Raw genomic sequence first — 26,981 nt, forward strand, 5'->3', positions numbered from 1 at the left:
TAAATGCTGTGTAAATTAAAAAGTGGAATAAAAGGAGTTAAAACTCGAAACTTTTTTTGCAGTCTAAAGTCTGCCAGGAATATCACATCCAGACATAATGATAAAACAGCACTGACAGGGGTGGGTGTGGGGGACAAAGCTCTTAGCCAGCTGAGGACGTCTGGAAGCAGTGAGGGGCCCTGAGGCATAGCCAGGGGCTCTGAATTAAGCCAAACGTTTGAACAGGAAATGCCAAACCTGGATATCATTATTTCTGCAAAAAAAATGTAAAAGCTGCTTCTTTTTACCCATTAAAAATGTATATACAAACGTTTCCATGGCAATCATTGTTTATAGATGATGATTAATGGTACTTATGTTGCCAATGGAGAAGGCGTATCTTAAAAATGCCTTTAACCCTTTATAATCCCTACATTACAACCATCAGTATTGGGGTAGGTATATGCAGGGAAATTTCCCATACTTTTTCAGATATTTAAAATGTTCTATCTTTCTATGCTTTTACAACATTGTAGTTGAGAAAGTAGTAGATACAGTATTGATTGCATATTTTCTGTTGTTCAGTTCCCACTTTAAATAGATAAAAGATTATTTGTACTCCAAAAAATATAGATCCATTCAACAGTCAAATAGTGACCAATAAGGCAGAAAGTACTGGTGAGCAACTGACTGAACAAGCCGTCAGCCATTTCCTAACAAGTTACACATGGATTCAAACCTGTTCACCTTGGGGCTGGTTCAGAGTTGCATGTAAGTCCATTTTGCATATGAACCTTGTGGTTTGCTTGCATTAAGCATACTCTATAGTGACTATATGCAGCTAAGGGCAATTCAGAGTCTTTCATATCTCAGCCGGTGCTGAGCGGGTGTAATTGGGCGGCAGCAGTCGTTAGCAGGTAGGCTAATTGTTCTGAAGGTGTGCTGTGAGCATGTACTGTAGGTTGCTGTGTGCATGTACTGTAGGTAGAAATGTGGGCTATTCAGATGTATGCAGGGATTCATCTGTGCCAATGCACGCTGATAGTGGTGATGGCTACTTTTACAAGAAGATATAAAGGGGCAATGCTGCTGATGTGATGGGGAGAGAAAATAGTTGGAGGAATACAGTATATGCATTCTATATCTAACAATTATTACAGTTCTTTCACCAAAAGTCAGTAGAGCACACTGACAAAGAGATGGCAGACTCAAAGGTCCTGATACTGAGTTAAATGCATATCAGTGGCAAACGCAGGATTTCTAGAAGGGGTTTCCAAATGCTTGTATTTAGAGTGAGTGTGGCCAGTCCATGAAGAGGGCAGAATTAGTACTTAACCAGCTATAATATGCATCATACAAAGTATATTGTGTGTCATAATTCCAGCATATACAGGACCAGCGATCACAGTAAGCCATTAGATGTGGCAGTAGCGCCATCCTGTCTGAGCTGAATGTTTTTATATCAGATGTGCTCACCATTCCAGACCATTGGAGCAAATCCGGGAGCCTGGAGGAGCAGCAGAAGAACCTAGCACTGCCCTGGCCTGGACATATATGTACATGTTGGGCTCTATAGCAGTGCATCCCTATTAGTGCATGTTTTCCAGATCTCCTAGTTGGTGCATAGGTTACTTATTAATGGCTGATACATGCTAAAAGATCCACAGGTGGTGTTAATTATTTCATTTATGATACTGAAGAACTTTCAACACTAGTAAAATTGTATTATATTACTATTTCTACTGTGGTCATGTGTGTGCTGGAGAGGGGGGTTTCTAGGCAGGAAACCCCCCTACGTTTGCCTATGCATATTGATAGTATATTTTTGCCCATACAGTATGCTGAGTCAAACTCTTCTCAAGATGCATCCATCTCTGCATTAGCATATGCGCCAGGTTCATGCCAGGTATAAGAGTTCACTAGCTCACAGGCACCTGCAAGCAGCTATATACAGGTATATAAGCGCCTCTATAAGGTTCTGCATGAGTCACAATTGCACTAACATACGCTTATTGTACTTGGACTGTGTTTGGCTGCACCTTCCCTCACCCATTCTACCCCTTCAAGTGTTAGGAGGCGCAAGTGTCAGATGCGACCAAATCTGCATATGGACATAAGTGTATACTTTTTAGGTGGGCATGTGCAGTACCAGCTTGCAATGGGTTGTTCGCACTTGGTCTTAATTGAGTGAGGACCAGTTGTGGATGTGGAATTGCAGGCTATGCAGATATTTCTGTATGCAGGTATCCATTTGAGTTCGAATGGATCTCTTGCACCAGGTACCGCTATACCTGATGCGAACATGCACTGACAGTGATGGCAGCTACTTCCACAAGCCTATGGATATGCATACAGGCAAATGTATTACCGTGTACGAGTGCGAGTGCAATTGAGGCCATATAGCATGCAACTTTGCATTAGCCCTACAGTCTGTGACACATATAATCGCAGTGTTGCTAACTTAAATACATTGAAGCAGAGTACTGTCTACACTATAAAGTACAGCACTTGCACATTCCAGCACCCACCTATTTTAAATTTTAGGTTGCAATTGTCTAAATTTATCTCATAGTTGACACTCAACAATATACGGAGACAATGGAGCTGTCTTTAATACAAATGCCATAATCAATGGTATAACTACTAAAGTGGCATTGTGTACTACAGCTATAGTTATATCTCTGGTTATAATTGTGCAGTCTTATTAAATTATATTAGTATGTTAGCATTTCACCTTAGTTTAGGGGCATTTGGTAGGCCTAGCTTGAGCAAACTGAAATATATTTAAATCAGCTCATAATAAATTGGCTAATAAAAATATATAAAATGGGACAGTTCTTAAAACTGCTCCAAAGAAAAATGGAGGATTGCCCGTATCAACCAATCAGAATTTAGCATATACTGTATAGTTTATCATAGTTTAGAAAATGAGAGTGACAATCTGATTAGTTAACTTGCAATGGTAACACCGCATTCTACCTTTACCTACCAGTTTTCACAGATGTCCACGGTAATCATCTATATGTTCTTCTTTGTTTTGGGCAGTACAGACATTTTCTTTTATTGTCTAAATTGCATTAGATCAGGGAATCTGATATGATTTCTCTTGATTTGAGGCTTTACAACAACAAAAACCTGCATCATCAGTAAGGGTATGTAAACTTTTTAAATCACTTTATATCTGTGGAGTGTAGGAGGAAACCAGAACACCCGGATGAAACCCACACAAAGCAGGGTAGAATATGCAAACTTTGCACAGATGGGGGATGCGTCATAATAAACCCATAACCCCAGGGCCCAGCACTGTGAACAGGGTCAGCACTAGCTTTGAGGTGCCATAGAGTGTACGCCCGATGTTAGAGGCACCGCCCCCCTCACATTGTGATCCCACCCCTGCTGCTTACCTTAGCGAGCGGGAGATGTGGGCAGCATCTCCTGTTACTGGAAGTGTGGTTCCTGGCTGTAACATCATAGTTAAGATCCGCTCTACCAAGTGTAACTAGGGTTGCCCATTGATGATCTGCCATTGGTGGCTGATGGTTTCTAACCATTGTCGTAAAACCATTGATGGTTCATAACCGCACAAGTGCAAGCCATAGTTGGGCATTCACAAAGGAGAAAGTAACAGTCATGGACCTCCATCACTGATCTGCATCATCGGATCGCATACATTCTTGCGTGAATACGCACAATGGAATTTACAAGGGGGTGCAAACATTTCTGTGCTTGATGGGAGGAGCTATCATATCCAGGCCATCGATAATTAAATTAAGAATAGACACATTTTTGCATATTTGGTGGAAAGCCATTCATGTGTTTGCAAACCGTTACATAGCATTTTTCTCATAAAAGGATTTCTCTTTACACATTCACAGAGGTGGTAGACACCAGACCTTGGTCAACATTTTCAATGGTACACCTTTTGCACCTTCAGGAACACTTTTTAAATAGGAAAACACATTTCTTGCTGCATTTCTGTCAATGTAATATGAGCATTCTAATGCACAATAATTACACATGTAATGTATACTGTCTCATAGAGTACCTTCCAAGTTTTTAAGTTGGGTTAATTGGGAAGGGGGCAAAGCCACATATCTTGGGGGCATGACCTTCACTTCCGACATGCTGGACCACCCCATGTCCCATTCCCCTCCTGAAAAGACCCTTTGAATGACATGGATGGTCTGTGCGGCCACCATTCACTGCTGCTAGTGAAAGGGTCATATTGTACCTCCCAACTAGGGCTATTTTTCTGGAAAAACAGGTACCACCCACTGTGGGTGGGGCTACAGGAAAACATATATATATATATCTATATCATAGAAACATACAGTATATATAGTATTTAGAAAAAAAGGCACTCAAAAGGGACTTTAAAATAAGACTTATCTTATGGAAAATACATTTTGGCCCAGGACATTGCATGATAGTTAACGAGAGGTTTAGGTACTGAGTTCCTGCTGAAAAATAGCACTGGTCCCAACCATCCGACACAAAGGGAAAGAGCCCTCCAATCAGGACAGAGCCCTGAAATATGGACAAAGCCCTCAAACCAAGATAATCCTGCCTAAATAGGGACGGTTGTGTGTTATGCAATTCTGATGTCACTTTAATGTCATGATCAATTGAAGGCTTAAGTTAGATAAAGTATTTAAACAGAAAACTGGAAAAGCAGTGTACGCTCAAAGATTTTGTACTTCACGTGATTTTTACTGCCTTGTAATTATTCTTAAAAATAAAATGTGAAATTAATGTTTTGATTTCTCCCTTTGTATTTACTTGAAATGACTGTATGTATGACTACGCTCTCTGTACAAGGACCTTGCCCAGCAATTAGGCCTTCCTTGCATCAGTCACTCATTCAACTTAGATCACCACACCAGGGGCGGATCTAAATTATTTTTTTTAGGGGGGGGCAGTTTACGAATTAATCCTGACTCCTCTCCTCATATACATACACACACACACACACACTGTGAAATCTTATAAAAAAGTTTAAAAAACTGTATACATTCACACAAACACTAACTTGAAAACCGCTGGCTGCAGGGGTTCCAGCGCTGTTGGCTGATCCAATTCCTTCTTTTGTTGAACTCGGTCTGGAGGTTTTGTATAGGACGCCAGCGGCTGCACGTATATGCATCCAGGACTCTCTCTCCAAACCCCCCAACCAAACGGAAATTCCCCCCCTCTCCTATGTCCCATATGCTCTTTCCTCCATGCTTTAGCTTTATCTCCTGCTCTTTCCCTTATCTGTCTGTTCTCTCCTAGCTTTCCCTCTTATTGTTATATTTCCACTCTCCCCCTCCTCTAACACTCTCTCTGTTCTGGCTAATGCTCCCTCCTCACCTGCCCTTTTTTTTTCCTTTTCTGTACATTAAGTGGCAAAGCTGCTTAGGCCAATCACAGCAGCTCCAGGACAGCAACCAATTAGTAGATCCTGTAGACGAGACCGGCCAATAAGATCAAGTTCAAAATGCAGACTCAATCTCATTGAACACTGCTAGTCTGCCAGCTTCTAATGATTGGTCGGGTCCTCCTATGTCCATGACAGAGTAACTGCCATCCCTGTCAGTGGGCTTAACCGCTGAAATTTGTCTGTGTGCAGCTGAGGACACCCCTGTATGCTACCGCTGTGTGTGGCATTGATGAGGAGTCCCAGTCCTCTGGCCCGCCCCGCTCTTTCTCTGACCCACCCATGCTCCTCTTCTGGCCCGACTCCACTGCGCCGCCGCTCGCCCCCAATCATGCGGCCGGGAGAATAAATTTGCACTTGAGGGGTGGGGGGGCCCGGGGACATGTGCCTCCCCCACGTCCCGCCCCCCTTGATTTGGCACTGTAAATATCACACATTGCGCTGCAGGACGAGCACTCGCATAACTGCTCTGCGCGCAGCAGCTGTTTAGCTGTTAGGGGTGGCGATCGCCCCCCCCTGGATCCGCCACTGTGCCACACTGTCAGTAGCTAATCATTGATAATGTAGATCACCATGACTTGCAAAACAATTAAAAATGGGAAAAACTAATATGATTTACAATGCTGCCACTAACAATAAAACAGGGCAAAAAAGTGATCCTCTCTGCAATATGCTATCCACAAAGTATATGGCAGATATAACTTACGTAACAACTATGTTGTCTTTAATGCTATTTTTAAACATAAACATGAATCCTGTCCAATGTGTAATTTATAGATAACAAACAACATAAAAAAGTGAAAGCTACTGTATACAGTATAGATAATGACATTGTTGGTGTCAGCCTTTGTAAGATTGCAGGAGATTTTGTTATTCAGTAAAAAAATATATATATTTTTAGTGGCCAGACAGGCAGGTAAGAAGTAAATGATGGGTGACGCTATCTGGTTAATTGTATTTATGTGATATTAATTGTATATCGATATGTCATTTTATTTCTTTTTTATTCATGCAATGTCTAATAAAGGTTGTTTTAATTGATCTACTTTTTATCAGCTCTTCAGGTTTTTGCCTATGATTTTAGCTACATAATAATTAGCATCCCCTGAATGCATATTCTGCTTTTGGATAGCGCAGTGACTCTAACTTCTAGTGGATGAGCACTATTCCATGACATTCAGTAATGGGCCACTTCTGCAAACAAAGGGCCTGATTGACGCATTGCCAATGTTTGCGCAGCTGAGCCAAGTTTCATTACTGGCGGCGTTTGCAGTGTGGACGCAGTGTCATTGTCACACATGGACTGCTTGTGGGAGGTAACGGGGGGTGTGACTCAAACACAGGCATGTCCCGATTGTTTTGGGTCATATCTGTGTCTGCGGCTGTTAATTTATATGCAGTACTTAAGGCTCCGGCGGCTTACTTCCGACGGACATTCTGAGCCACTATAAGGTTGCTCAGGACATCGATGCTGTGACCGATGGTGTGTCTGTGTATGTAAGTGGCCAGACTTGAGGCGCTACTTGTGGGTGTTTCAATGCAAATCCAGACGGCTGTGATATTTGCATATTATCGCACAACCGCTGCGTTGGGGATCGCAGCTGCGCTTGCCTTGCATTAGCCTCCACCTCTGATTCCAGTCTAAAGTGCACTGAATGCTGCAGCAAGCAAGTGAATTAGTTCTCAAAAGAGTTAATGGCTGGAAAGAAATAAAGGAATATATCCAGTTGGCATTTCTCCGTGTTAGTGCAAGTAAATCGACATTCTATAAGAAAAAGAGGAGTCAAGTTTATATTTACATTTTGGACACCTGATCTGTAATGCATTTGTGAGACCGTCCAACTGGCCCTTTAATGAGTTCCTTGGTTTGGGAATATTAATTTATAACTGCTACAGGTTTTCCACAGTCCAATGTGAGTTCATGTTTGCAGTCAGGAGAGTTGCACACAATAGATTTATTGATACATAAAGGGCAGAGTTCTCTGTATCCAGTGGCACTGTGCTTTCTCAGATATACTTGACTAGCTAACATTTCTATACAGCTGCCAAGCTCATTTAGGTTTAATTAAGGTGAAGGAAGTAATGCTGTGCAATGCTGGCACTGTGTGAGACTTCTACTGTATCCAGGCTTATTGGTTTGTTTTTGCTTCTTCTTTCCGAGTAGGAAAAAGAGAAGAAGTACATGCTACCTTTGGACAATCTGAAAGTACGTGATGTGGAAAAAGGCTTCATGTCCAGCAAACACATCTTTGCGCTGTTCAACACCGAGCAAAGGTACGATGAGGAAAAAGTAACCTATTACATGTAGAAAGATATCACTCCTCACACGTGTGGTTCACATACATTTATAAAGTTTTTTTTCCCCAGCAATAACCATGAGAGGGGAAATGTCACATGTTGCGCCGGGTCACATGACTTGCCAGGTTCTTTTCCTAAATCATTACGACAATAAGTACTCTACACATACAAGTTACATTTTTCATTTACAATTATTTTACAGGTACAATTTTGTTATATTTGTTTAATGCTTGATGTACTAACAAGGGTCCTGATATAGAGTTTGCAGCAAATTCTGCTAAATGGTGCAAATTTACACCTTGGCTTATAACCAAGTTGTAACTGTAGTGGTGCAAATCACTTTCCCTTTTTTGCATGCAGGTATAATGCTGTCTGATAACTCAGCTAGCACACACATAATGGGAAACTTTATTTTTACACTATGAAGTAGAGTTGAGCTTGTACTTGTTCCACACTCCGATTCAGACCCGCTCGCTAGATGCGTTCACACCCTGCCAAAGTATGCAAATCCCGCGATCGCACAGCAAGGCATTAGCACGCCCATTATGTCTTGGTGTGCGATCGCGGTGTGTATTTAGATGCCTACTAGCCTGTCTTAAGACGCCCACTTATACTCGTCATCTCCAGGAAGTGTATGCAACAATCGGTAACATCAAGTTCCATCAGAAGCGTACGCAGCACTTGTGGCTGACCATACCCTACCGCAAGCACTGCGAGTGCTTCAGTGTCTAAATCAACTATGTGACATGTACTGTGACGCTGTGTCTTAATTATGTACGCCTCTGAAACGGCGTTAAGGCTCTCGGAGCCTGCGTTCACACCACCATTTCCCCGTTTCCATCGACCAATCCCTGTCTCCACCCACAAATGCCTTGTCCTGTCACTCAAGCTAGCGAGGCATCTATGCACAAGGGACGATCGCTTCACAATCACCATGGACTGGTTCGCGCATACGCATGCGCAGAGTGCAGACATCGGCAGCCTTGCGAGTGGGTCTGAATCGGGCCCTCAGTTATAAATCTGGGCCTAATTCAGAGTTGTACGATATGCTGATATTGAAGCAATTGTCCGATGTTTTTATTACTGCTCATGCATATGAGACACACGGAATGGGTATGTAATACCAGCAGTTGGGATGCCTCCTGTCAAAATACTTACAGCGGCATTCCGATGGTCGGTATCCCGACAGGGGTCAGGTAAGTATACTTACCCTCCCACCTTCTAACCCTCCCTTCTTGTAGCCTAACCCTAAACTCCCCATCCCGCACCCTAATCCTCCCCGTTAGTGTCTAAACCTCTCTCCTCCCTTCATGCCTAAACCTAACCCTTCCCCCCATAGTGCCTGACCCTAACCCCCCCCAGTGGTGCCTAACCCTAACCCTGCTATGCTGCCTAAACCTAACACTCTCCCACCATCCGCGGGTAACAGCTAAGATGCACCCAGCTTACCTCATTCGGGTTGGCGCCTATTTTAAGTCCTGTGTCGGGCTTCCACCGTCAGGATTCAGACCGGCGGCATTCCGTCCGCCGGTCTGCTAACTATATCTCGAGATGCACAGTGAATGTGTCCCGATACCTCTGCGATGTCGCTCGCAGAGAAGATTTAGATGCAGAATGAATGACAATTATTGACCATTTGTAGGTTGTAACTGCAGTGGTGGATTACAAAAATGCTGGCGTGTTGCGACCATTGTGTATTCATGTCGGAGCCAGTGACTGTCTTTGTACACCGTATAAATGACACTGGCAGGTAATCAGCTGACTGGCATCTGATGCTGTGTCTATGTAAGCAGTCACTTAGATTTGCGAAGCCGCCGATGGGCATCTCAATACATTCTCTGGGGTCTGCGACATTTGCATATTTTCACACAAAGACGCAATAGTGGCGGGATTAGCGTACACCTCTGAATCAGGCACGCTGTCTGCACATCCTAAATCCCCCCCTTAGCAAGGTGCAAAATTGCTCATTCTAGTTGGATTTACTCCAAGCTCTAATTAAGGCCCATTGTGTCCAGTGTTTTTGGGGCAGAGTTATGCAACATCAGAGCAAGTAATTGTATGGTTCCCTCATTTAGTAGGTCAAGATGGACACTTCTAGTAAAAGCTAATTCACAATTTATTGATTGTTTTACGTTTTGTTGTGTGCTTATACTGTGTATTGTGATGGAAGGGACCCAAATAATTTCTGAAATACTACTTTATTTACTAACATTTCTGTTTAGTAGGATAACCTCATATACTTTATATACCTGTCACAGACCATTCATGTAAGAAAACAGCATTCTCATTTCTGGAATACACAGAAAAGTTACATATAGCAAAAAGGTTTTGGCATAAATCCCAGCTGTCCTGATTTTGGTGGTACAGCCCTGATTTGAGAGCTCTGCCTCACTGTGCCAGGTCTCATTCGTCCCTTGGGCCAGACAGATCGGAGGTAAATAGGCAGTGGTGCCAATGGTGCACATCGCAATGAATGGGTATTAGAAGGAAATGGACGGATGGGTAATGGGCAGCCTAGCACTTCTATTCTAATATGGCTACAAAACAGAATGATGGTGCCCCACAGTTGGCATGTATATCAAAACTGAAAACAGGAGAGTATCTCCGGCGCTGAGTTGGGTACTTTATAGATCAAAACTCCATGCAAAACTAGCGCCTTACTCTCCATTCATGGGAGCCTAGCAATATAGGACTATTAAATGCAGTGTCAGCACTTACAATATAAGTGGTGAAACACCCTCTTACCCAAGCATGAAATATTGGCTACAATTGGCAAATAAGGGATGACCCAACAAAAATAGATCAACAAATAATTAAATGATTTATTACTTAGATTAAAGGCATCATATTACAACTCACTATTGTCAGTGATAAACGAAATTTAAAAAATAAAATAATTTTCATTATTGCAGACAACAATGCTTAAAGGAATGATTAAAAATGCTAATAATTTACAAATAATTTAAAAACACAGTATCGCATGTTAAAAATCAGGCTTAAAAAATAAAGCATTAACCACTTAACTGGCTAATATTTTTTCCAAAAACCGCTCGTATATTGTCTTTTTTTTGTTTATGTAAACAATAGCTCTTTAAACCTAAATCAACATATTTTTTTAACAAAAATGCTAAATCAAGTTTAAATAGCTCAAATCGACAATTTTGGGGACATTTTTAATAAAAATAGTTTTATAGCTTCATAAAACTAAACAATTTACTGTGTTAGAGGTTGAGGGAAGGGCAGAATGGAGCCAAGGTGGACGGGATAGAGGTGTGGGGTGGGGCAGGATGTAGTTGCAGGGACAGACCCGTAGCAAAGTGCGGGGCAGGGAGGGGGGGCTTTGCAGGACAGCGTGAAGGACAGAATGGGGGCAGAGAATCACAGATATATACATACACATAGTGATCGGGACACTGGGGGCAAAACCACGACAGCAGTGCAGGGCTGGGCGGTGGACTGGGGGTACCGCGGGGCTACCCGATCACTCTGGCCAGCAGTAATCAGGAAAAAATGGAGGTGGCGTCGGGGTTGCAGAGAGACCAGAAGGTCCCTCTGATATAGACGACTGCTGGAAGATTAGCTTCCCGCAGCTGCCTAGTGGGCGTTTCTGACTGGTCGCATCTGATGCGACCATGCTAGGCAAGTGGTTAAATAGGAAAATTAAATTCTCACTTAAAATTGCAATGTATTTCACAGCACCTGGCCACTTCTTCGGCAGTGTTGAATGATTCATGCATATAACTCCTAATTTTATCTTGTTGCGATGATCATGTATTTGCTTTTTAAATGACCAATGCAAGACTGGCTTCTGGACTACTCTAGTCATGTGTGGCCAGTAATAGACAAATTGCAGGAACAATTTTGGTCAAGAGCATAAACAACACTATAAACTATGTATGATTACTAATTGAACATATATAAATGCCTGATTAAAGGTTCCAGCCACCCTAGTCTAATACACTAGAGGCGCGCACCCACCACCACTACTACCACATGTCATTAACATAGCTGTCAAACTCTGAAGACAGATCTGTGGTATAGATCCCATACGTGAACACTGAAATTTTATTAGATGTTAAAAATATGCTGCTAGAAATTATTCCCAGACTTGTTTGAATTTATAAAAGGACATTACAAGTAAAAAAAATCCTGCAATGGACAAATTATTTAAAAATATCATGACATATTTCATATAACAAGGCTGTTGTGTCTCTGCCCCCACTATATTGTATCACAGAGCCGTAACTAGACTTTTTGGTACCCTGTGCTAGAGAGAGCATTGGCGCCCCCCACATCCCCTTTTTTTAAATAGGGACATAAGATAGTGCACCTGAAAAAGGGCCATGGCCTCATGGGGAAGGGCCAGGGAAGAGATAGAGGAAGTCAGGAGATGCTGGGGATAAAAGAAGAGGAAGCTACAAGTGAAAACGAGAAAATTGACAGGCCCAAACTGCGCCCCCTGCCCTGCGGTGCCCTATGCCATGGCACTGGTCGCACTACCCTAGGTATGGCCCTGCTGTATCATGCTACAAACTCATAGTGATGACAGATTTCTGATACTGTCCACCAGCCACTAATGTACAGTGATTTTGAATATAGAGGACTCACCCCACTATGTTTTCAATTATGGTCAGCCAATAGTTGTTCTCTAGCTTGCCAACACAACACCCCATGGTCATGCCGACGTCCTCTGCTGTGAATAACTGACGGATCTGCTGGTAATGTGCAACTGGTTGTAATGATGGCAAAATACTTCTGGTATTTTTTTCATGACATCACATACTGATACTGTAAAGTACTGTGGACCTCATTCGTCGGTCGGTCGTTGCGGCCGCACGGTCGTAAGGTAAAAGGGGCCGTATATGCAAATGAAGCGCTCGCAAGTTGCGTCGTTAAGATGAGATCGTTAGCTGGACGAGCGAGGGGAGGATGCGGCCGTAAGACTAAAAATACGCCCGTCTTTTCGTTCGCATTACACATCATCTTCGGGCATATAAGGATTAATCGAGACCATCGGGAATCTTCGGAGCTGGTCGTAGAGCTTAAGGTTGACCATACCCTCTCTTAAGCACTACGATCATGTCAGTGAAAAAAACTCCCATGTCACATGTGCCATGACACTACTTAGTTAATTATGCACTCCCATAAAACGCTGTTTGCATAGTCAGGCACGCCGTTTGCATAGTCTCCAATCCCCCGTTCACAAGCACCTTCCCCTGTTACCACCCACAAACGCCTCATCCTGTCACTCAAACTAACGGCCTGGCCAAGTTGAAGGAGAGAGCAATTTCTGATCGCAATAGCTAGTTTGCGCACGCGCATTGCGAATTTTACACATGCGCAGTTTAGCCAACATCGGTGGCGTACGACCGTGCGGCCGCAACGACCGACTCTGAATGAGGTCCAGTGTCTTTATCATGTGACCGTAGTGTGGTCATTTGCAAACTTTAGTGTGTAGGGGGTGGTGCTCTGTTCCCCCTAAATCCATGCCAAGGTAGGATCTCACAGGTGGTGCCGTCAAAACACATGGGTCGTAAAATTGCAGTTAAACCACCATTTTCAAACTTGACACTGCAAAACCGCATCCTCAAGTTTTACACATAAAAAAAACAACACAGCCAGTCACCATCCACAATCCAGAAACTGCGCAGTGATTGGACTTTTTTAAACTGTGCACTCAGGTTATAAAAAAACATTCACAACTGCTTCCTTTGAATAAACCATTTTTTGGCTGTGGTAGACTTCAGTTATAATAGTCACCAAGTGCTCTATTCTCCACTCATTGGTGGATTGCAGTGGCCATTGGAATATAGAAGGTGCTAATAAGACAGATGTTTCCACTAATGCCTGTACTCCAGCTGTCACTAAGCTTCTTACAAATGAGTATGAGTGGGCAGCGGTCTGTTTAGAAGGGAAGAGGGTTATGGAGCCTCCAATATACCTGACTTTGTGATAGCTCCATTTTCTACCCTACATCACAACTTCTGTTGACCGCTTCCTATGCTTTGCCTGGCTCTATTACAAGTGAACAAAAAGTGTTAGAAAGTCAGCTCTACAATAAATATTGTATTGGTTCATTTCTTTAGATTCAAATAGGATACTTAACTCCATTATATATTTCCCAGGAAAACTGAAGATAATTGCTACTAGGGATGGGTGCTAAAAACCATAAAATAGATGAAGTTAATTTGAATTTTAGATAAGAAATTCTGAAAATGTATGAACTTACAGTAGGTCTCAGAAATAAAAATAAAACTATGCATATATATCAACAGTGTTTTGGGGCTTTCTGCTAGCTATGAACCATGTAGAAACAGGTGACTTCAAACCATATATACATCCTGAATAAACTTCTCCAGGCAGGCATCATGCTGCTGATCTTTCAGGAGATTTCTTAGTCATTATCAGCAGTAGCTTCTGTCCTCTCAGGGGGATTGCCACTGCTGCTGGTGTGGCCGGCTGGGTCCCGAAGCCTGCGCAATGAGTCTTGCAGATGATGAGTGGCGGTTGTGCCGTGTATGTGCATAACAATGACTTCTGGGGACTGCATTGGTTGCAGCCCCGAAAAGCCCTGTAGGGCTACCCGAAAGGCAGCCCAGACTGGCAGTTCTAGAGGGACTAGACACCTCCGCCTGTAGCTGCCTGTCCTTTGCACGACTGGCAGGTGGCACTTCCAATGGGTAGCCACCTCTAGTCACAGTGAAGCCAGCGCAGTCACAGACTGCAATTGGCTCACTGAAATAGTCGATTTTACTGGGGGGGGGGTTGCAGCCCCTAGGTAGAATCCGCCACTGGTCACTATCTATAACAGGTCTTCATGTACCACCCACAGGTCATGTTTTGTGGATTTCTTTAATCATGCCTAAGTGAATTAATTTATTTTACTTGTTATCCCACCTACATTAGCACACAGAAATCCTCAAAACATGACCTGTTGGGAAAACTTGAGGGTTGATATATAAAGTACAGAGACACTGGATACAATTAACTTAAGGATAAATCACATTTAAACATGATAATTGTTAGTAAGATTTCCCAGGGTATAATTGTTAATTAAACATGAAAACATTGTACATTACTAAAGAAGCATTCCGATTGCATAGTATTAGGAGTTGTTAAATTGTATTAGATGGTAATTAACAAAGAAAGATTTAGCAAGGATAAGTGTGATGTGGACAAATCCACAATTGTAGTGAAAGTTCCAACCATACTTTATAACTTATATTTGTCAATTAATTATAGTTATATACAGGGCCGCCATCAGGGGGTACTGCCAACAAGAGTCCTGGGCCCAGACACTTGAGGAGCCCGCCCGGCACCCACTACGTACTACCTGCCCGCTACAACCCCACTGGCCCAAGGTGGCAGACAGTGACAGGCGTGCTCACTGCCCTCAATAAAGTTATGTTAAAACTCGTATCACTGAAGCCAGTGCAGCAATGTCACATTGCGCTGCAGAATGAGAGAGGAGCCGCGGTGTGTGGGTAGTGTGAGGAGTCTAAGCAGCATAGCGGAGCATAGAGAGAGTGAGACAGTGACAGAAGAAGGATGGAGCCTGCGAGGTAAGGTAAGTTAAAGTGTGTGTGTAGGAAGCACTGCCATAGACAATGGGTCTCCTGCAGCCTGTCTTAATTTAAACAGAAGACAGCATTATACACATACACAGTATATACTGTATATAGAATAGAAACATAGAATTTGATGGTAGATAAGAACCACTTGACCCATCTAGTCTGCCCTTAAACATTGTAACTCACAAGGGTGATGTTAATTCTGTATTATGTGAAGATGTTTTATAAGTTTTGCTTTTAATGCAAATAAATTGATTTTAATAATATTTTATTGATTATTGGAAAATTATTTTGGATGTACTCTGGAGATGTTATAATAACATATTAAATATATCTTCAGACATATGACATTACACAGTACATTTTGAAATTAAGGTTATTAATTTATAATTAACCAATCAATATTGGCAAACTAAATATATACAGGCCCCACAATTTCTGATGGCAGCCCTGGTTATATAAATACAGTCAATAAAATGTATATTAATGAAATAATATTATATTGCTTGCGGTATTGTATAGTGGTCACTAGATTGTTCTCTGTATTGAATGATAGTCATAAAATGTGCTTGTAAGCTAATCACTTGGTCTTGTAATACAATACTTTCTGTTTTATCCACTGAGGGATATATAATAGGTATGATTTTATATATACGCTACATACAGACATCACTAGAATGTTCTCTGTATTATATATTGCTCAGTAAAATGGACTGTATATTAGATACTGACCCGATGGATTGCATTGTGTTTAATTACAATAGTCTCAAATAAAAATATTCATAAATTTAAGCAGCTGTATAAAATAACATCTACACCAGACAAACCTCACCAAGGTTGACTGGCAATTAAAAAACATATATTTTTATATTCTGGGTCTAAGCTGTTGTAGAGACTCCCTGGAGAACCCCTTCATTATTCACCCAGACAGGCTATGTGCATATTCACTCGAGTTAAAGAATAAAGTTAATTATAACATTATGTGCCAAGCAAGTATTCTAAATGGAGCCTCACAGCTTCATCTATTCCACTGGTGATTGTGATTTTTTACACACTGGACACATCAAATACCTTGTGCCAGACATAAGCCTGTTTATTTTCTAAACAAATGTTTTCAATTCCATCATATATGCAAATATGTATAACTGTATTTGGCTTACAGAACATACAATTAGATTTGCAGATAGTTGTTTGAGCTGTCATGTTAGAATAATTCAGTCTCATTGCATATGTTAGCTATGTGACATTGACATTGAATACATCCTGATTGCTTGAGTCATAGTCAAGTGTTCCGATTAGTCACCTCAATGCACAGAAAATGGTATGACTGTCCTTTTTATTCAACCTGCCTTTTAAAGGTCAACACAGATGAAAAATGACAATCCCATTTTGGATCGTATTCCATAATTTAAATATTAATCCAGAATATCACTTACTTGGGGTCTAGCATTCCATTTGATTGCAGCAGATTTGTATGGAATGTTCCTAATTTATCCACTGAGGGATTCATTTAGCGTTTGAGTTTAATCCAACTAGATAATTCAGTCTTACACTTTGTAGGAAGGGGGGAGGGGAATTAAAACTTGCAGAAATTTTGAGTTACAAATACAGCATTTTTTTGCCTAATTCTAAATTGGAGTTTAAGAATTAAAGTTTAGATTTCCAATATTTGTGTGCTACTTGCAAATAGGGCAGCACAGACGGTGTAATGGTTAGCGTTACTGCCTCACAGCACTGAGGTCATGGGTTCGATTCCGACTACGGCCCTAACTGTGTGGAGTTTGTATGTGCTTGCGTGGGTTTCCTCCGGGTACTCCGGTTTCCTCCCACACTCCAGAAAATATACTGGTAGGTTAAATGGCTCCCAACAAAATTACCCCTAGTGTGTATATGTGTGCGCATATGATAGGGAACATAGATTGTAAGCTCCACTGGGGCAGAGACAAATGTGAATGGTAAGATATTCTCTGTAAAGCACTGCGGAATATGTGTGCGCTATATAAATAGCTGGTAATAATAATAATAATAAAAGCAGGTAGATTTTACACCCTTTGCATCACAATACTTTTTGATTTATTTGGTTTTGCTCCTAACTCAAATGAGGTCTTGAATAGACGCCCCTTGCCAAAAAACTAGCCATATACCATACAATTGTGTCCATACAGCTATCCTCCATGCACGTTACACATAATGCGTGAGTGCTGTATGACTTGGTAGCGACAAGCGTCTTTTCATGCGACTTTTTCCCTTCAGATGTGTCTTATTCACAAAATGATTTGTGGTATGCCTATATACTGTATGCAACTGTGGGTGTATCTACATGCGCTACGCTACAGTGTCACAGCCGCTGACACTGTAACGTAGCATTTCGCATGCAGATACACCCACATTTGAAGGTAAAAAGTCGTACAAAAAGACGCTTAATGCCACCTAATTGCGCCACAGCATTGCATGACTAGAAGGGCTGTTTAACGCACAAGGAGGCTAGATTTATGAGGACACATCTGTAATTGCCTACTCTGCCGGATGTCCAGGAGACTCCCTAATTTGGGAGTAGATAGCTCTCCTTGTCAAAAGAGTAGACAACCCTCCCAGAATTGCATCATCACGGTCTCACCCACAACGACTTAATGCCGCAGTTCGCAGCATTACATTGGAAGGACAGGGCCACAATGATGTAATTCACGCCCAACGCCTCTCCCACCCAGACCTCCTCTTCCTCACATCTACCGGAGGTCATCTTAAAAAAATTGGTAAATATATATTAAACTTTATTTTGAACTCTGTTGCACAGCATATGGTAAGTCTCTTTCAGGCACATATTTCACAAATCAGTTTCAGGTGAATGACAATAAAGGAATGTTATTATACCTCCTGGTAGTTCCACAGTTCCATCTCCCACAATTTATATTCAGGTTCCACTTTTATAGTCAAAATGCCATAGGCTCTCAATCATGCTATTTCAAATATAAACAGTTCAAGCCTAGAATAAGCACAGGGGATCGCTAAAATACTTGGCAGTGGTCACAGAGCCGGAGAATAATTTTCCCTCTATTACTCGCTCCTGCCGTTAACTGTCCTGCTCTGCCCTTACCCCCTTTTCTCGCACTCATATGGTTCTCATATACTGTCAGTCTAGGCGTTTCCTGTTTGTTGGTGAATTTTCTTTCCCTAGTCATGTATACAGAATGGAACATGCTCTGTGTTTAGGGGGAGAAGGCTAGATTAGTAAGTGTACACCTTTTCAAAGTAGAGAAGTCAGCATAACCCGTTTGTTTCCAGAAATATTCGTTAAACTTAACTTAGATACTTCCATACAAAACCACAATCACATTGCAATGTGATAGCAATTTAAAAGGTTTATGTTGCTGGCAGCAAAAGACATACAGTCAAGTAAGACAGATCCACACAAACGTAGGAGATAATTACATTTGGATACAGACTACGTAGTATGACAGAAATAATTTTGCTATTTTTTTAGCTACATAAATCAGCACATGTAAAATTTCTCCTCAATGTGATGATGTACAGCAATCTGCGAAACAATATGAATATAATCCTACTGGTATCTGCTTGGAACTGAATGGGATTATTTAGCAGTATGCTCTTTTATTACATTGTTGCCGTGCCTCTCAATTTATTGCTCTGCTCCAAAAGTGTCACAGTAATGCTGGCCATACACTCTGCAATTATCGGGACGATCCGCCCGATATCGGCGGATCGCCGCGATAATTGCAGCGTGTATGCGGGCGACCGAGGGTTAAATATTGCTCGGTCGGGCATGCTGGATTGTCCAGCATGCCCGTCCGATGCGATATTTACCCGGGAAACTGTCGGCCGCATAGGGCAGTGTATGCCCAGCGCGGCCGACAGACAGACATTTCCTGTGTTCCTTCCTACGGAAGGAACAGGGAAATGTCTCCGCCCCCGGGGGCGGAGCGCGGATGTCGGGCTATACACTGTGAGATTTCTCTCACAGTGTATGCTGGTGACATCTGCGGCTGGCAGGCAGCCAGATAAAATGTCTGTCGGTCTGACAGACATTTTATCTGGCAGTGTATGCCCAGCTTAAGTAAAGCAACTCACTAAAATCTGTGCAATCTTTAAAAAAAATCTATGAAAAAGACCTAAAACATGAAAAGTGTGTCCAGTGTAAAAAATTAATTAGCTAACATATTTTCAGTTAAATACACTTATATTTTTCACTTGAAATGTTTCTTGATTTAGACTCATTTGTGGTTTAAATAAATCATGACAATGAGGTAACTATCTCTGCTACATGTGTCACTTTACCACATTGCTCTTAGTACACCTAGCAATTTACTTTCCTGAAGGGCAATGTGGCCATGAACCCCTAACATTGTCCTTCACCACATCTTTAACAAAATACGTTCTGCTTTTAGCTCTCCTCTGCATTATGAGGACACCTACTGTACCCCTTACTTTATTAGGAGTGTCCACTCCGCCCATCTTCTTCCCTCTGCCTGTGCAGACTTCTGCTCCTCCATCAACACTGTTGTATAGTGCCCTAAACATAGGAAAACAGAAATCCAGGAGCACTGTGGTTCCAATGTTGATTTTGCAGTGAGCATTCAGCGATTTATATTTAATTAATTACCTGCAGTGTCTTTACTGGGACCAGTATGTACATTGCTAGATATGTAAACTTCCATATCATACCAGTTGCAGTAGCCCAAGTGAAATGTTGGTCAACCTTACATATTGAGGGGAATTAAGTGACACAGCTTGCGCAATGCGTATAACTGCAATTATGATAGGCTGATCTCTGCTGGCATCTCCATAGACTCCGCACAGAAATCAGCCTCTGGTGACGACTTTCAGCCTCATTTGCTCGTAATTGAATTGGCCTCAAAAGATTGGAGCTATTTTGTGCCACTTCTTTCTATAGAAACCGCTTACATTTACAGTAGTGCCACAGCATTAGGACTGCCTTACGATTAGGAATTTGACTCATTCCAATGTAAGCTAGAGGTGGAACTTGCTTCTCTTCCTGTTCGGCTCACAAATTGTACAGATAAAATCCAAGACTTTATTCAGTCATCAGTAATAGAAATAAAGCCATTTTGGTGACTAAAATCACCTTTATCAAGGGTTGCCATAACACATATTAACAAAATACATATAAAGCGTGCTTAAGGCTTGAGTTCTCCAACAAACATAGGCTTGCCCTTGCCACCTTTCATTAACACAAGCAGTGGCGTTTCTATAATGGGTGCAGTGTGTGCGGGGCACCCGGGCCCCCAGGTCCAGGGGGCCCCACACCGCACACCTTGCACCCATATTTTTTTTAAACTTACCTGTCCATGGTCGGGTGTCAGTCCTGCTCAGAACACCAGAAAATGGCCACCACGGCCATTTTTCTGGTGTTCTATGCGTGCGCAGTAGACTATGGGCACACTCTAGTGCCCAGAGTCTACTGCGCATGCACAGAATGCTGGAAAATGGCCGCTGCAGCAATTTTTCCGGCATTCTGCGCATGCGCAGTAGACTCAGCTGCCAGCCACCGGGGAGAGAGGAGGGGGCCCCGCACGGGGAGTGCACACGGCCCCCTCCTCTCTTAAGATACCCCTAAACACGAGACCCAACTGGCTGCACTCCAAGAAACATATTTTTCCTTATTAGCCTCCTGTGTTTAAAGATAATCATTACACTTCATGCTAATCACAGTCAACTGCCCGTTTAAATAAAATGGAGTGGTGATCCTTTTTAAATCTAGGGTCTATATTGTGCTCCATAAGCTAGAGGCTAACAAAAATGGTCACTTTTTAATTTTAACTTGTAGTCTAGATTACAATAATACTCCTTTCACACTGGAGTGCAGGGTTGCACCCGGGATTTTGTACATGGGTCCATCCCGGGTGAGACCCCTGCTTATTGCCGGGTCGATGACATCACTGCCATCATGTGCCGAGCCGGTGCTTGCAGATGAGCTAATCTACAAGCACCAGCTCTTCCTATGCTGTGAACGGATCCCATGTCGCATTGACCCGGGTTAACCATTCACACTGCACCGCGAGCCGGGTTGAACCCGTGTTCAACCCTGCATATTACCCGGGTTGAAATGCCTAGTCGCTCGACCCGGGTTATTTCAACTGGGTCCTTTTCAACTGAGCAATACCCCGGGGTGCTGCACGTTCATGCAAAATAACCTGGGTTATTGGTGGCAATGTTAAAGGGGTATGAGTGTGGGTAATCTTGATCTCCTTGTATGCTCCTATTTGTAGACATATTACTTTTCTCTGTTCTGTTTGCTTAGGACTCCAAAAGGTTCAAAGTGGTGACATGATTCTCTTGATAAGTCCCCTGGCAATCCCCCTATACAGCATGATATGAACCCATAGCATTTCACAAATTAAAAGTTTGATATGCTTTTATATGCTATACATAGTATTCCCCTCTTCATAATACTTATTCTGATATTCATTTAATTTTTTAGAGATAAATGGACCCTACAACAATCTAAAATAATCTCCTTTCTCCCTATTACCTGGTCTGATTACACCCTCTGCTCTGAGTGTGGTATCTCTACCAGTCTTTTATTCTCTAGCTGCCTCCCTCCCCTTTACCTTACACAGATCCTAAGTCAGCTTTGGAAGAAGGCCTGACTGCTTAGTTAATTATTTTAATCTAAATATCAGGCGCAATGTATAATTAATGAAATAAAAAACCTGAGATTACTTATAATCGCAGCTCCACCTTGTTAATACTGGATTAACACACAAATAATTAAGAAAAGAGGAGTGAGGTAATTTACAATAGGGAGCGTGTAGTGTAATAAATAATCAATAAGTTGTTTTAACCATAAAAGTATATCCAAATGTATTCACTATTAATACACATAAAAATCAACTTTTAAAAAATAAATACAATATAACACTCAATAAAAAGGTTCCTCTGGTAATTATACCACTCCTAAGTATTGCTCACGCTGATATTAATATAGGGTCAGTAACCCAAAGTCTCTTGTGGATGCCAGCCGAAAGTCTCTGCGGATAATTAAATATGGACTTATAAAAATAGGTGCATGTTCCTTTAAATGGTTAAATTTATATGTCACAGTCTAAGCTATAAATTTATGCAGGGAAGAGTGCAGACTAGACTCCACAACTGCACTATGCTCAACCCTGGAAAGATGTAATAAGAAACTGCTGCACGGCTTTGTGAGTGACAGGCAGAGGGAGAGCGCTGACCGTGTTGCTGTAAGCCAGCGCCTTACTCAACCTCGCACACAGCTACTTGTACATGCACTGGAAGATGTTCTGATCGCTTGTTCTTACCCCAGCTTGGAATCCATGCATAGGGAGTACATTTACAACATGGTCTGCTCCAGATGGTAGTAATGTTATCTGTAAGTCGCAGGACTGCTGGCCAGCAATCCAAAAGGGCTAGTGAGTTTGGAGTGGAGTCTCAGAGGTAGAATAGCGGGTCCTAACATGTTTCTCAGTCTAAATCAGTATTGACGGTTTAAGTCAGCTTTGGAAGAAGGCCTGACAGCTTATTTAGATACTCATTGCCCTGCTGATACTTCCATATACAGTACACCTTTTGGTGTGTGCTCTTAAGACTGTTCGTAGAGGAGTGGCTATAAAGTCTGTCTCAATTTTTACAATATTATCTTTTATTACCTTCAAGATGACAGTGATATGTGCCAACCCACAGCCGATACAGCCTATTCCTTCCTCTATGATTTACATTTATCGTCTCTGGCTGACACAGTGGTGGCTGCTTTAAATACTCCTTGAACAGAAGCTGAGGTACAGATGTGCCCACATTCATCTATCCTCCGTGCGCTACCAGTCGCGTCACACGTAATGCGGGAGCTCAGTGTGACTCGGTAACGCAGAGCGTCTTTTTGTGCATCTATTTACCCTCAAATGCGTCTTATTCACACAATGATGTGACTAGATAGCACAAGCAGCTTCTGCTGAATAAAATTATATGCAGCATGCCTATGTTCTGTGTGTGACTGCGGGTGTATCAGAACTTACCTGCCTTATAAGGCCCCCAGGCCTGAGGTTCCATCCCTGATCTACATAGACAAATATGATGAAAAAGCTCTTCTCTTTCCATTTGTAATACAAACTGATCAGTTTTTGAAAGAGCAAAGGGCCTGATTCAGATTTGGGAATAGAGTAAGAAAGTGCAAGTGTACCTGTACAAACCATGTTGCAAAGCAAGTGGTGCAAATACATAAATATTTTTGCATGTTACTGCTTTTGCATGTAGCCCACAAATGCTGGACAGCATTATTTTTACACTGCAATTTAGATGTCAGTTTGGACACTCCCATCCCAAATCTAAATCTCTCTGCACATTTTAAATCTGCCCCACCTGCAATGCAGCATGGTTTTACCAAGATGCACAGTTACTTCCTATTTATAACTATTCCTAAATCTGAATCAGGCCCAAAGTTCATCTCTAGCAGTACACTGTCTAACTTGGTGTACCAGCAGTGGCCACTCTGTTTTAGCCCACCCAATGATTTCTTTAGAAGACTTACCTTTCCCTCTTTGAATGTATCAACCTTGTAATACTCCAGTGGTTCCATGTATATTTCTTCCACTGGCACACCATTGATACACAGATACAGCAATGGCCATACATGTTGTATTGTACCTTGCAATAGGCAAGATGATCTCCCTGTAATCAATGCCAGATTTTTGAGTGTAACCCTTGGCAACAAGTCAGGCCTTGTAACGAGCCAGACCTGTAATGGGGTTGAGTTACTTGCATAATACCCACTTTTTTTTGACTGTTTACGGTCACTCTACATGTCCACAAGTATCTTGGTATAAAGTTGTAAGCTCTATATCTATGGGTGATTTCTACTCTTGCAACTCATTTTTGGACTTTCTTCTTGGAGGTTATGAGATTCACAGCAGACAAAGTTTGCAAATTCCTTGTTGCTCCTCATAGAGCTCCTGCTCTGTGTTGATCACTTGTACCGATGTTTTTTTTGACACACTTCCAGCTGTGGACATATTTTGCATCACAGGTTTGTGGGTGTCACAATTTCCTGCTTGCCTTTGTTTGAAGTGGCCTTGTAAAAAATGATGTCTCTCGACTGTATGAGTTTTTTTGCTGTTAATGTCCCACAATCAGTATCTTTTGCTTTGTTGAGAGTATCACAGCATGATACGCGAGATGGACTTAGGATCTAGCTTGTGTCTCTTTTTTCTTAGGTGTATGGGCATATGCTTTGCACCCAAAGACATGAAGATGATTGATACTTGGCCTTTTTAAGGAACACGCCTCCAACTTTTGACTGCCACTGTATATGCTTGATTCTTGAGAAAGATTGAAGTGTGCACTGCTTCTGCCCAGAATCTATTGTCCAGACCTGCATCACTTAACACAGTCCATACTCTCTTAACAATTGTTCTATTTGCTCTTTCACTCACACAGTTATCTTCTGTGTGTAAGCAATTGTTAGTTTGTGCTGTATGAATTTCCTCTTGAGGTGGCCAGCTAGATCTCTGTTTTCATAATTTCCACCATTTATCAGAACTTATCTTCTGGCTATCTGAGTGTCTAATTGACTCTTGTACTCTGCAGTTTTACTTGTAACTTTGCTCTTGGTTTTCAGGAAGTATACTCTGTGTACATCATTCTTGTAGTATAATCTATGAAGGTCATGAAGTACCAGTTCCCACTCATTGACTCCACCTCCTTGGTCCACATACGTCTGTATGCAATAACTCCAATGGTGCTTTCACTCTGGATGCTGACTTTGGAAAGGGGCAACGTGTTTGTTTACCCTTTACTCACCTCTCACACTCTGGTCTCTCTGGATAGCTCACTGACATCCCTGTCTCCATGCCATCTAGAAGCTTCTATATGTTGACATACCCTAGTTGACCCAGTCTCCTATGCCATAGTTCTGTCTCACAACACTATTCAGTGTCTAGGATATACAGTTGTTGGCACCAGGTTGCCGTAAATACAGTCCCTCTTTTGTTCCCTCTGAAAATTGGACTTTGCCATTAGTATACAGGAGAAAAAGAAATACAATCAGACTGGTTCCTAGATATGGCACAAATAGTACATCTTCTTTGTCTGTGACAATTGTTTCACCGTGTTTTTGGTATGAATGACCGCTGGACGTATGTCTGGCGGTTCAAATCCTGACGCCGGAAGACCGGCACCAGTGAAGATCCCAATGGGTAAGTAAACTAACTATACATAACCCTCTCCCACCCTAACCCTAACCCTCCCTTAGGGGTGCCTAACCCTAACCTCCCCCCTAGTGCCTAGACCTAAACCCCCCATAAGTACCTAAACCCAATCCTCCTGGGGGGTGCCTAACCCTAACCTCCCCGCGGGCGCTTAACCCTAACCCCCCCTTCCCCTAGCCTAATCCTCCCAGGAGGGTCCCTAACCCTAATCCCCCCCGGGAGCCCCTAACATAACCCTTCCCCCCCGCGGTTGTCCGCGCCCGCCACCCGGCTTACCTTCGTTTGGTATGCCAGGCGTCGGGCTCCCGACGCAGGCATAATGATAGGCGCCGGGATTTCAACACCTATCATTAGTCCCCTGTCAGGATTGCACAGTTGGGAAGCCGGCAATTGGCATTTTGGCCTGTCGGCTTCCTGACTTTCACCTTTAATTCTTAAGCACACAGCAATTATCCTGACTTTTGTGGCTTTTAGGACTTTGGCTCTTGTTCCCCTGACGTTTGCAGGAACACATGGCTTTAGTGACTTAAACCAACTTTTGTTTCAGCTACAGTAAAGTGCCTTGAATTCATGTTCCAACAGTCCTTGTGGTGACTGTCTGCTACATTCAATGCTTACTTATTTCTTCTATCATGATTCCATGATGAAGTACCACTAGGTTCACTCTGCATGCTGAGGCCTTATGTCATATTTTGTGACATTTGATTTGCACTTTTCTTTTTTGTTTTTCACGCCTTTCGACATCAGAATAGAATTCTCAGCATTGGTCTCTACAGGTATGGACTCTTGAAATTGCAGTAGCTTGCTCCATACAATCTTTGTTGATAACTTTGTAGCACAAGACTCCAAAGCCACTACTAGGAAATCCCAAAACCACTACTAGGAAATTATACTCTGGCATAAGGTTTTGCAGCATCATCATTGTATTCTCTTTCTCATCTACTTGGACACCTACTGAAGTTCTTTGGTGAGAGAAAAACAGCATTTTTCCAATATATTAATTCATATTCTTTCATGCACTCAGCTTCGTGCCATATAAAGTATGCTTTAGGTTGATTCTTCTCATTAAACCTCTGTCTTCATAAGATATTTGCAAAGCCACCCACATTTCGCGTGCTAATGTTTTTCTGTGGAAAACAGTTTGTTTGTCTGTCTGGTGTGCTATGACTGCATTTTCAAACTATATGCATCCTTAGCCCAGAGCTTGAAGGACCGCTCCACTCCATTTATTACCAAAGTGTTTATCAAGTTTCAATTCTCTTCTAACATGAAAACTACAGGTATGCCATATTCTTCTCTGCTACCACACCCCTCATAAAGTGGTTTAGTTGGTACAAACATGTCACTGATTGGGGGTGTTCCTCCAAACTACTCTCTCATTTTGCCTCTAATCCCCTCCTGTTTACTCTAAACTCACTGCTTAATTTGTTGTGTTCCTCATACAGTAGTTGTGCAATTTATGTTCTTCCACTCATGTATCTTTGTATGTACTTTGTTCTATGTTTTTATTTTTATATTTAT

At 42.1% G+C, this 26,981-nt stretch overlaps 1 protein-coding gene across 1 annotated transcript in view; it reads left to right on the forward strand.

Moving 5' to 3' along the window:
* DNM3 (dynamin 3) overlaps positions 1 to 26,981 on the forward strand; it is a 552,421-nt gene that overhangs the window by 342,074 nt on the left and 183,366 nt on the right. Inside the window, exon 17 of the mRNA XM_088481814.1 lies at positions 7,560 to 7,669. Coding sequence (XP_088337940.1) covers positions 7,560 to 7,669 — 110 coding nt within the window. The remainder of the gene's footprint in view (positions 1 to 7,559; positions 7,670 to 26,981) is intronic.

This window comes from Taudactylus pleione, unplaced genomic scaffold (assembly GCF_031769625.1).
Source record: "Taudactylus pleione unplaced genomic scaffold, aTauple2 ptg000017l, whole genome shotgun sequence".
Classification (NCBI taxonomy): Eukaryota; Metazoa; Chordata; class Amphibia; order Anura; family Myobatrachidae; genus Taudactylus; species Taudactylus pleione.